The following is a 12,323-nucleotide window of genomic DNA, read 5'->3' as shown; positions in this document are numbered from 1 at the left end:
ATTTCGGGAATCTATAAATTAACGCTGAATTTTATGGTAAATCAATATTATTATTCATTTATTCCGAAACAAAATCAAGGTATCATATTTGGAAAAATATGCCCAGAGATAAAACAAGGATTTGTATTCTTGTCTCGTGTGTGGCCCATGGTTGTTAGGTTTTGTTTGTTTTACACAATGATTCGACATTTACGATTTTTTTCAACAGTTTCGATTGTCATCCACCAAAATTTTAAGTGCTCTTTTAGCGCGTAATTGTAGATATATTCTATTGTTTTGATGTTACTACAGTTAAGTCAAGAACTGTGGCGGTCAACTTTATATACCGATTCCAGATACTACAAATGAACTATTTCTCAATAATGAAATTAATACGGTGATTTAATTTTGACCCAGAATGGGGATTGAAAACGATTCCACGCGGAAATAATCCAAACGTGTTCCAAATTTTTAATTTATACACGCTTCTACATTAACGTCGATCGAATGGATGAATGCACTGTGAAAATTGATTGAAATACTGGAACCAAGGGGAAACACTTAGAATGGATACACTAGCATAGCCAGCGGTGATTTTATGCATTTATAGCCATAGCTTACCAACAATACTCTGTATGAGTAGTTGCATAGGGATCTATAAGGACTCTCTTTTGAAAGCAATCTTTGGTATCTACATATAATTGATTTCTACACCAGAGCCACATGTGTGCGGTTTGAAACAGGGTAATTTGTAATATTGTTATAAATCGTTTCTGAATAAAAAAGAAAAGAAAAATGCTTTCTACTGTTGCGGCAATCGATCCTAGAAACACATTTCCTAATCACGGGTGAATTTAGCAAGCAGTAAACACACTTTTCTCCAGTAAACGAATAGGCGGCTATCGGTGTTATATCGATGAATGTGCAAATTAGCTTCTTGGTTTAAACATAAGTATGTGAACTCAACGAATTATTTCGAACAACGGAAAACTAAACATCCATTTTCAATTCTTTGTTAAATTTCATTCTTCCAATTTCCTTTCCCTCGTGATTCATTGAAGGTATGTCTATGTCTAGTAGCGACATTTTTGTTTTAATTTTGCAATCAAGGGGACACAGTTTGAGAACCTTTGTATAAGTATGCCTCTGACGAATACATTTCAACATTGTACAAATGCCATTGAACAATAAATAAACCTTGAAGTGATAGATGGATGACCTCGACCTCGATTTGACATTGAGGTGGTGTTTATTTGGTGTAATCATTATTCTATCAATTTGTTTGAACGTTTGTATCGCGTGCGGCCATTCAAGCAAGACGCTGTTAGAGCTATATTTAAAGTATAATGACAATATTATGCTCCATATGTAAAATGACTTTTAAGGGTTATTCAGCTATGGCATGATAGTAAGGATTCAAGACATTGTCTCCCGGGGACATCTTTATATGGAAAAGGCGACGAGAGTCCTTCCCTGCGCTCTATGTAGTAAACACACTTGCAGCACGCAAAGTTGGGTTAAAATGAACCAGTTATAAAGCCCCTTTAGAAAAGCATTCTGGAACAAAATAGGGGGTGTGCTTTTACACGGAGACTGGTCGACTTAACACAACGCACGCACGGTGCGATTTAGACACATTCCGAAAATTCTTGGTTTCATTAATTGAAAACAAATAGTATCTGCTGCCAAGTGTGGTCCATATAAAATTCCCTCTTTCTAAATTGATTTTAGGTTTGGACAAATTTGTGTCGTATTTGTAGCAGGATTTCATAGTGCTTATAGTTTTCTATATTTCGTCCGTAAGATGGGTAAAATTCGCTAATTAGCGGATGAATAATGCGCTAAGGTTATTGGTATATTTTGTTGTGTCAGCGATATTACAACATTCTTTTGTATATTTCTCCTGTTTATAATTTTATTTGATCTCAATGGGTCAAATTTGTATAAGCATTTTCAAACACTATATCAAATCAACCTAATTTTACTGGTTTTCGCATATCATAAAAAGATTTCGAGAATGGATTAGTGGTTACAATGTTGGCGTGGCGGAATGAAGATGCCGTGTTTAACCTATGACCTCCACCACACCCGACGAGCGGTAGGCTTCGTCGAAACGGGAAGATTTTATTTATAAGACATAGTAACTTCGTATGCAGAAATTGTTTAATATACATGGTACACGAAAATCTGAAGAACCCATCAAAAATGTAGATTGGGATTCAGAAAATCAGAATTACAGTAGTATGGTAAAAAACTAGCAAATTTTGCTTAAAATTCAAATTTATAAATCAGCTTTATCATAATGTGCTATAAAGCTGAAAAAAATGTTAGAAAAAGTCTATACTCCATCTTACATTATGATGCATATATAATAAGTAGGCCCTACCCTTATATTTCACCAATTTTTTTCAGATAGTGACGTCACAGAGTGCACGTGTGCGAAAAAGCAGTTTACATGCGCGACGTCATCATGCACTTGCATACCAATCGAATGGAAATGTGACAGTGATAACGATTGTGGGGACCAGAGCGACGAAGAAGGATGCTTTTCAGGGGCGGAGTCTTGCGGAAGTGATTACTTCCGGTGTGCAAATGGTTTATGTGTCTCAAATAAATGGAAATGTGATGGTGCGAATGACTGTGGGGATGATAGCGACGAACAATCTTGTGGCGATTATCCTGGTATGTGGGGTTCTTATAATCTGCAAATTGACGCATAATTCTGTCTAACTTTAAATATTGTACGGCTAGCTATTCCCATACCTTAATTTGAGTAGTAAATATACGAGATTCCGTGCCTCGCAATGTAAATAAGTCGTTTCATCGACTTTCTTCGTCTGGTAAATCCGGAAATCTCGGGATAGTATTCGTATTGTTTAAACGGGACGGTGGTTTTGCTTGTGCAGTAGTTTTTGCCCTTGACCTGACAGTACCTGAATTGTACCCATTTGCATCGTTCTGCGCTCAAATGGTATTGTGACGTCACATTCCATACTGCTCTCTCTCTCAATGAGATCCTATTATATACCGCAAAGCTCGTTCCAAAAACTTACAATAATATTGATATATAGAATACATTTTGACTCAAACAAATTGAATAAAATGATAAACAAAAGCTTTGGAAGTCAGTCTTACAGATCAGACTTGTCGCAGTTAATTTTTTCCTTTTTTTCAGAAAAAAATTGCCCAGAAGGACATTTTCTCTGTGATAATAACGAAAAATGTGTTGTCAACAATTGGAGATGCGATGGTGAACAGGATTGTAGCGATGGGTCCGACGAACATCTTTGTGATAGTAAGTATTGGGTTTTATCAATTACTTGAATGTTTTGAAAATTACATAAATTGAAAGTTTATTTTACTAATAATTATTTTACAGTGCGGGCGTAGGATTTTTGGGTTTATTATATCGTGGATAATCTAAATATTTTGTTGTGAGATTTACTTTGGGGTGTCCGATAGTTCGGCAGGCACAGTAATCGTTAAGTGGATAATTATTGAAGGGGCCATTTTTGTGAGCATTCTATAGCAAAACAAAGCATTTTAACTTTTAGTAATATATACTTGATTTTTAGTGAAAAACTCTGAAGTAATCGCCATTAATGTGACTTGCCAACACGATGAATTTTCATGCGAGCAGTTTGGTGAATGTATACTGAGTAGCTACAGATGTGACGGTGATGACGACTGCTCTGATTCAAGCGATGAGTTTTCTTGCTGTGAGTTCGTTTTATATATATTGTAGTCAAGCGTTAATTAATTGTCTCGTGTATTTGTCTGGGAATAAGTAATGTTAAGGTTAGATTGTGCGGGAAAGCAACATTTCAGGCAATTCACGCCTTCTTTGAGTCTCGCACTTTGGTGTCTTCTCTTTCTTTATTCAATTGTATTTATTTGTCAACGGCGCAGATGACCGATGCGAAGCGAACGAATTCCGATGTGCTAGTGGCCAATGTGTTCCACAAACTAATCGATGTGATGGATCGGAAGACTGTGGTGACGCGTCTGATGAAGCTGAATGCGTTGGTAAGCATAGAATAACATTTAATTCGAGATTTTAGATATTATATAAATTAATAGTATTTAAACTATACCAAACTGGTAACCACTTCGATGAATTGCATTGTTTATGTGAATTCAACGTGTCAACGAATTGGAAATCAGAAAACGAATTTCTTGTTTGTCATAGGGGAGAATAAAACCGATAATTGGGTGTAATCATATGACGAACTATAACTTCTGGTTAGTTATTAGTATATGTTACTTATGGAAACGGGATTGTTCCATATTCATAGATCAGCAGTATTGAATCTCATTAAAGTTTTCACGATTTCTAGGTATTTCTGTATGCCAATTTTTATTTAAACTTTCCATTTGTGTATCTTAGTCGAACTAAAATAAAAGCCACTTCACGTATTGTTGTTCTAAAGACAATACCATGCATCATATTCATAAATGTGCAATAGTAGATAAGACTGAATAATACTATAATAAGATTAAAAACATCTTGAGTAATATACACAAAATGACCTGTATAACTACATTTGTTCTAGGGAGAGAAGAAAAGACATGTATGGTGAATGAATTTCAATGTGCAAACGGTGTTTGTATCAGCGATACATGGAGATGCGACGATGCTGCTGATTGTGATGATAATTCAGATGAGACGAATTGCGGTATTTTTTTTACATGTTATGTAAATTATGTTAAAAATTCTTAGAATTTTATATTCACGATTCGAGGGCTTACACCAAAAAGATGTTTTTAGAAGAAAACGTATAATTATAGTTTTTATTAAATCCTGTGATATTTTATTGAAATATTTATGTGAATATTGCTTCAAACTATAGATACCAGCTTAAAAAGCATCTATTTCGTTATAATATTTTCACACAAACTTGATTTCATTTTTTATTCTATAGATGTTTCATTGTGTGATAGCGAACACTTTCAATGTGCAAGAACTTCGCAATGTATCAAATTATCATGGAAATGTGACGGGGAACAAGATTGCGTTGACAGCAGTGATGAAGAAGATTGTGGTTTGTATATCATTGATTTTAAAAAGGACGTTGCTGCAGCTAAACAACGAAGCGCGGTCAAGTCTATGCATCTGACATGAATGGTTCCATTACATTTGAACCCACGTACATTTGAACCCACGTACATTTGAACCCACGTACATTTGAACCCACGACAATTGTACCTGCATACTACTGTATCTATGGATTTGTTTTTTGTTTTACGGCTATTTGAACTCATTCTAACCCTAACCCATGGGTTTTAGCACCCGCATATAGATCGAACCCGCGGATATACACATGGGTTCAAATGTACGTGGGTTCAAATGTACGGTCACTGACATGAATAACTGGTAAACCATTCCCGTAACCTACATTGATTGGTAACTGAACGAGAGCCATAGTTTGTCATAGTAATAAGCCTTTCTCTCCATACGACTTTCCTCTCCACCGGGATCAATACAAAAATCCTGCACTATCCTCATTAGCTTCAACTAATTTTAGTGTCCTGGACATGAATTGGTGACTGGACGAGAGGACATGATTCATCATATGATTAGGCCATGTTAACATCTTCCCCTTCCTTGGGTTAAATATGAAAATGCTATCTCTAGAACTTCAGTGTGATTCTAAATTTAAATTATTCATATTTAAACCCATTACACTCAGTGTCAGCAACACATTATCATGCTATCATACTACTAATTACCATGATACCTTTGAAAATTCTGTCGTGATCTCATTCTAAGTTCTGTTATGTTTCAGGAAATACATCTGGAGTCTGCTCTGATGATCAATTCGCTTGTGATAATGGACAATGTATAGGAATTCACAAATTATGTGATGGAAATCAAGATTGTTTTGACTTATCAGATGAACCACCTAAATTTGATTGCAGTAAGTAACTTTGTCATACCAATTTTATAAGGTTGCATGAATTTTTTTTTTTAAGCAATGTCCCACGTGTCCAACTTTTCCCACTTGTACCATGTGTCCCACTTGTACCACGTGTCCCACTTGTACCACGTGTCCCACTTGTACCCTGAGTACCACTTGTACCGCGTATTCCACTTGTACTGCGTGTCCCACTTGTACCATGTTTCCCACTTGTCCCACCTGACATGTGGTACAAGTGGGACATGTGGTACACGTGGTACAAGTGGGTCACGCGGGACATGACATTTTGGAGACACCCATGAAAAAACTAATTTAATCACCGAGATTTAAAAAATGAACTTCCTAGTTGCCAAGTATAGATACGTTTTGCTCTTTTTGCCTGCTTTGGGTTACAATTGATATTTGGGGGGCACCATCGATAAGATTCCAATTGCTATGTTTTTAATCTAATTCCCTCTCAATTCTCTTTTCATTAATTTCCAAACCCCTTTATTATGGTTTATATTTCAGATTCAAATAATGGCAAGAGACCTATGTGTTCTGGCATTCGAGGGCACTGTCAACACTTCTGTCAAAATACAACATTTGGAGCCAAATGCATGTGTCATCGTGGTTTTAAGTTAGCAGTGGATGGAAATTCTTGCCTAGGTAAGTTTCTATGCAATTTTTATGAGTAAAATTCATAAATTGAATGATACATTTTAGTACTTAAGTATTGTTGAGATCAAATTGTGGATATTTATCATTCAATATACTTATTTGTTGTATATAATTTGTATTATCAGGATAGGATAGAATTTTTATATTCCATTTGATGAAGGGGAAAATGGATAAGACAGCTTAATTAAACTATTGCAAACCCGGGCCTCTTGTCCATATACCAGTCCATGTTGGGTATGGACAACCATACCCATGGACAGGGTTGTCCAAAACGAATCGAATATTCGAATGTATTCGAATATCAAAGTATTCGAATACCTTTTCCGCTTATTTTCGAATAATTCCGAATAATAGCCACTTTTCGCCGTAAATGTGGTGTTTCGTTTCACCGGAATCTTCAAACGACTTTTTACGCTGTCTCACGTATTGTAATGACGATGAAATAGAATCGGCACTTTGATTGTTTAAATTCTGTGCGACCGTACGTCGCATAGTGTTGCGACACATTTGCACGTTTGCGTGGGTGGACATTGCCGACATTCGTCTACGAGGCTTTCAATTTACAAATTCATTTCCATTACGTCGAAAAATTGACAATTACCGTATTACAGATATTTAATCGCAGGCCGGTTATCGTTACTTTAAAGAGAAACACGGCCACTGAGATAAAGTGATTTGTGACCCTTTCGTTTTGCCGATTCAGCAGAACACGACAGGGACAGGAAAACACAGCTGTGAAATAACCCGTGGACGTACAGTGTAGTACTTATCACATTTCAAAATTATTTCAACTTTCGGGTTAATAGGTTGTCCAAAATGATTGACGCTTTACAACTTAAATTTACCGCTCAATTGTTAAAAATAGTTAATTCTGTGAGTTTATTCTACCGAACTAACATGATCTGGTTCTAAACATATAAAATTATTAGCGCATATCAGCACAACTGAACAACAGGGACACAATTTTTCCACCCGTCTTATTGAAGGCCTATATGAAAAAACCCATTTTTTTGTGTGCTAAAATGATTTTTTGTTGCGCAAAATAATCCAATCCATGACTGGTACCAGCATTCAAAATGTCATGCCGTATTAATTTAATTCTGCTTAACGTAACACATGGTTGTATCGACAATCTGTGGACATAAAATGTGTGGTAAACTGACCGATATTATTAAATATTGATTCCTATTTTTATATTGATAAAATAATGAAAGTATTAGTACCAAATACCACTGGTATTTGTGGACATGAAATACGTGGTAAACTGCCCAATTATAATTAATTTCGGATTCGTGTTTACAAAATAATAAAACTATTATATATAATTGTAAAATGCAACGGCGATCTGTGGCCTTAACATGTGTGGTAAACTGCCCGATTTATAAACCTTTGAGTTATGATGATAGAATTAAATTAACACGGTAAGGCATTTTAACTAGTGGTATCGGTCATTGATTCGAATATATTGCGTAGCACAAAATCATCCTGGTAAAAAAATGCATACCTTTTAAATACAAACCAATGGCAACCATTATCCAAATTAGTTCCCAAGAGCGGGATAAAGTATAAAATTCTTTTTCCGACTTGTGTCAATTTTTCGTGATCAAAAACTAATTGTATTCGGCACAATATCACGGCAATCTGTGGACATAAATTGTGTGGCAAACTCGCGATTAATATAATTTTTGATTCCCATTTTCGTATTTACAAAATACAACGGCGATCTGTGGACTTAGAATGTGTGGTAAACTACCCCATTATAAATAGTTTTTGATTCCTATTTTCATATTTATGAAATAATAAAAGTATTATTACTCAAACATAGAACGGCGATCTGCGAACTTAATATGTGTGGTAAAGTTCCCGAATATAATTAATTTTTGATTCGTATTTTTGTACTCACGAAAAATTGTCACCAGTCGGAAAAATAACTCATACTTTATCCCGCTTTTTGGCACATAATTTGGATAATGGTTGGTATTTAAAAGTATGAGCGTTTTACTAGGCTGATTTTGTGTTGCGCAAATATTCAAATCCATCATCGATACCACTATTGTCGTATTAATTTAATTCTGTTAACATGATTCATGGTATATATATAAAATATATACTGCAATAATCTGCAAATATGAAATGCCTGATAATATATATAGCTAGGTTGTAACTTGTAGATAGCAGTTATTCCATTGCTTATTGTATGGAAATTCATACATACATTTAGATAAGCTTCAATTAGTGGATTTTATTTTCGAAGTATTCGAAATTTCATATTCGAAAAAAATAATTTCGAATGTATTCGAAATAGTGAACTATTCGGTATTGGCCATCCCTGCCCATGGAGTTAACCAGTTAATTGTTTCAGATGCATGGACTTGATAAAGTACATTATATTGATATTTGATATGGATGTCAAAAATTTGTTTTATGTTGGGATTATTCATAAGACATCTCATGCTTTTATCTCTTTTCTATTACTGTAACTATTCAGATCTAAATGAGTGTTTGGTTGAAAGCACTTGCAGTCAGAAATGCATCAACACAAATGGAAGTTACACTTGCTCGTGTTCTGATGGTTATATTCTACGATATGATAGGAGATCATGCATAGCAAAAGGACCTGAATTATCATTGTTATTCGCAAATAGAATCGATATAAGAAATGTACAAATTGGTCAAACTGATGTTGAGCCTGTTGTCCATGGATTGGAAAATGCAGTCGCTATTGGTAAGCATGACATTTTTTATGCTCAGGGATTTTGTGTGCTATCTTTTAGTTAACTATGTTCTGGTGGAAATTAAATTTGATGACTGCATCACTCTTTTTGACTATACCAAAAAAACATTGGCTTTATTGGTTGATTTTTTCATTAATTAATCATTCTAGTCGTCAAAATAATAAATGTCTCTATCTTCGGTTATTGGTACATGGTTAATGGTGGATAAATAAGGTTTGCTAACGTCCTCATTTTTAGTTTGGTAGAAATTCAGATAATGCCATATATTCTAGAATAGCCATTTGAGCACCGTTGGCTAATAAATCTAATTCTGTTACCATTCATTTATTTTATTATCGTATATCCTTATTGTACTAATCACAAAATGTCTCACATCCTTTTTTCTACCAATTACAGACTATCATTTGAAAAAAAAGTTAATATTTTGGAGTGATGTAACACAAGATCAAATCAAGTCATCATATGTAAATGGCAGTAATGTCAAAGATATTGTGACAGGGGGACTACAAAGCCCGAGTAAGTAGATAAAATGAAGCATAGCGATATAAGTTTCAATGCGTGACTTTCATCATTGTTCGAAACATCGCTCTGTATAACAGATAATGCTAGTAAACTAGGCACAGAATGCTACTATATTTTAATTCTTTGATTGTAAAGTGTGATGACAGAGGCATAAATTTTCCATATTATAGAGCCATCTTAATGGCTTTTCTCTTCAATAGAATAAATATTAAAATTTTATTTTCACATTAAAGAGTGGTGGCAAACCAAAACTCTAACTTGCCATAGGCACATATTTGTGAGTGCCAACATGCTCCTCTAACTTTCAACGAATTCAATAACAAACATAATGGAATTGCTATCTTACAGGTGGTGTAGCGGTTGATTGGATACATGACTTACTCTACTGGACTGATTCTGGAACATCAAGAATAGAAGTATCCAAACTGAGTGGACAATATCGTAAAGTACTTTTATGGGAAAAACTCCAAAAACCAAGAGCAATTGTTGTGCACCCACATAAATGGTATGAATTTTATTTCAAGACTAATTATTTTTTAAAGTACGGTAATTTCACACTCACTCACTTAAAAAGATTCATCTCTGAGCAAATTCCCTGGCAATCACTGAAAAAACTACTAAAACCCACATGAGTGGTGAATTTTTATTTTAAGATTAATTATTTCAAGAGAATTCACTCAAACTCATTTGCACACTCACTCAGGAGTAAAAAGTTTCATCTCTGATCAGATTTACTGCTGACCATTGAAAGAACTACTAAAACCCTCATAAATGGTGAAATTTTTATTTCAAGATTAACAAACTTGCAGCAAACAAACGCAATGGCTGAAATCTTTTGTTGGAGTCTCAAGTTCCGACCAAAAAAAAAAGAATTATCCTATTGTGACTAATTTTATTTATCTTTGCAGTCTTGTCTTTTGGACTGATTGGGGAATAAGTCCCAGGTTAGAAAGTGCATGGATGGATGGTCGAAATAGAAAAGTTTTGACGACAAAAGATTTGTATTGGCCTAATGGACTCACATTAGATTTGACGTTAGATCAAATATACTGGGTGGATGCAAAACATCATGTAATTGAAAGAATTGACACTGACGGAAAAAATAGGAAAACAGTAATAACAAGAGGTATTTTTTATCTATTTTTTAATCAAATCAGCTTTTTTTATTAAAATACATGCCATGAGTGAAAATGATAAGCCAATTTGCTGTATCATATTGAAAATTTATTTCTTAATATTATATGGTTTTACCTTATATGGAATTTGCAAATTCAAATGATTATGCATTGTTAGATTTCTTATATTTACTGGGTAGTTTACATAATCGCTTGCTAATTATGTTTTTTTCCTATGAGTTACAAAACACTGTGATTGGTCATATAACTATAAGGTCAGGCGTTTTTCTCTAGTTCGTTCTTGGAATGTTGTGATAACCACCGAACCATTTCTTGTTTTTTGTTTTAGACATTAGACATCACACTAATTATGGATAATGTTTATAGTTGTATTTGATTTTTGTAAAGCGTTTCATGTTAATGTAGCTTACATAGTGACATACATTGAGCGAACCTGTTGTTATTTTTCAATATGTTTGTGGCCCACTTAAAATGTTTCTGCGGCCTAGCAGTGAGCCACAGAAATTGTCCTCAAAAACTGAGTAAAGACTTTTTATCATAGTTAGTTTGTTATTTGTCAACATGTTCCTTATCTTGAGTTATCCTGATATTAATTTCTTCCAGGTCTACCTCATCCATTTGCTATCACTGTCTTTGAAGACAAACTATATTGGACTGATTGGGATACAAAAAGTATAAACCGTGCTAACAAATTTACTGGAAATGGACTCAGATCAATTCATAATCATCTTCATTTTCCAATGGGAATTCAAGCATATCATCCACTGAGACAACCAGAAGGTAAAGTGTGTTATGTTGATTCTGTCATCATAAAGATGCAAAATTTAAGTTGAGTACCATCTTTTACCACTCTGGACAAGGCTCTGCACAATTTACCACTGATACGTAAAAAGCATTAGGGTGCGGGTTAGGGTGCGGGAAATGGCGTTTAAACCCTAGATGAGATTTTCATTCTGTGATACCAACATAGTAGAATCCAATGCTCCACTAAGACAGTTTTATTCACATACCATTCAACATTTTCTTCTTTACTTATTGCATCTTGGGTAGGGTGACGCCAATCTCTATCAAAACAGTTTCATTTGTATACCATACAACAATTTTCTGCATTAGTACAAGTATTGTTTGGTAAAATGATGACCATTTATATTATAACAGGAGAAAGCCAATGCGCACAAAGTGAATGCACTCAGTTGTGTTTACCGAATCCTTATGGACATTCCTGTGCTTGCCAAACTGGATATCGACTCATTAACACAACACATTGCGCAGTCGAAATTAAAGAATTCTTGGTTTTTGCGAGGAAAAATGAAATCAGGTGTGTGTTTTATGGGATTTTTCTGTTGTAAAATTACAAAATTACTTGTTATTGA

General features: G+C 34.6%; 1 protein-coding gene across 2 annotated transcripts in view; it reads left to right on the top strand.

Annotated features, from left to right (window-relative positions):
• Positions 1 to 12,323, top strand: part of LOC120333778 (low-density lipoprotein receptor-related protein 4-like) — a 32,245-nt gene that overhangs the window by 3,715 nt on the left and 16,207 nt on the right. For both annotated transcript variants that reach the window (XM_039401139.2, XM_078120367.1), the window contains exons 2-15: positions 2,392 to 2,661; positions 3,155 to 3,274; positions 3,555 to 3,698; positions 3,889 to 4,005; positions 4,533 to 4,655; positions 4,902 to 5,021; positions 5,766 to 5,897; positions 6,408 to 6,545; positions 9,046 to 9,282; positions 9,689 to 9,808; positions 10,163 to 10,319; positions 10,723 to 10,940; positions 11,554 to 11,730; positions 12,109 to 12,268. In XM_039401139.2, coding sequence (XP_039257073.2) covers positions 2,392 to 2,661; positions 3,155 to 3,274; positions 3,555 to 3,698; positions 3,889 to 4,005; positions 4,533 to 4,655; positions 4,902 to 5,021; positions 5,766 to 5,897; positions 6,408 to 6,545; positions 9,046 to 9,282; positions 9,689 to 9,808; positions 10,163 to 10,319; positions 10,723 to 10,940; positions 11,554 to 11,730; positions 12,109 to 12,268 — 2,233 coding nt within the window. The remainder of the gene's footprint in view (positions 1 to 2,391; positions 2,662 to 3,154; positions 3,275 to 3,554; positions 3,699 to 3,888; positions 4,006 to 4,532; positions 4,656 to 4,901; positions 5,022 to 5,765; positions 5,898 to 6,407; positions 6,546 to 9,045; positions 9,283 to 9,688; positions 9,809 to 10,162; positions 10,320 to 10,722; positions 10,941 to 11,553; positions 11,731 to 12,108; positions 12,269 to 12,323) is intronic.

This window comes from Styela clava, chromosome 15 (assembly GCF_964204865.1).
Source record: "Styela clava chromosome 15, kaStyClav1.hap1.2, whole genome shotgun sequence".
Classification (NCBI taxonomy): Eukaryota; Metazoa; Chordata; class Ascidiacea; order Stolidobranchia; family Styelidae; genus Styela; species Styela clava.
The sequence above is the reverse complement of the archived record's forward strand: the minus strand, read 5'-3'. Positions and strand labels throughout refer to the sequence as shown.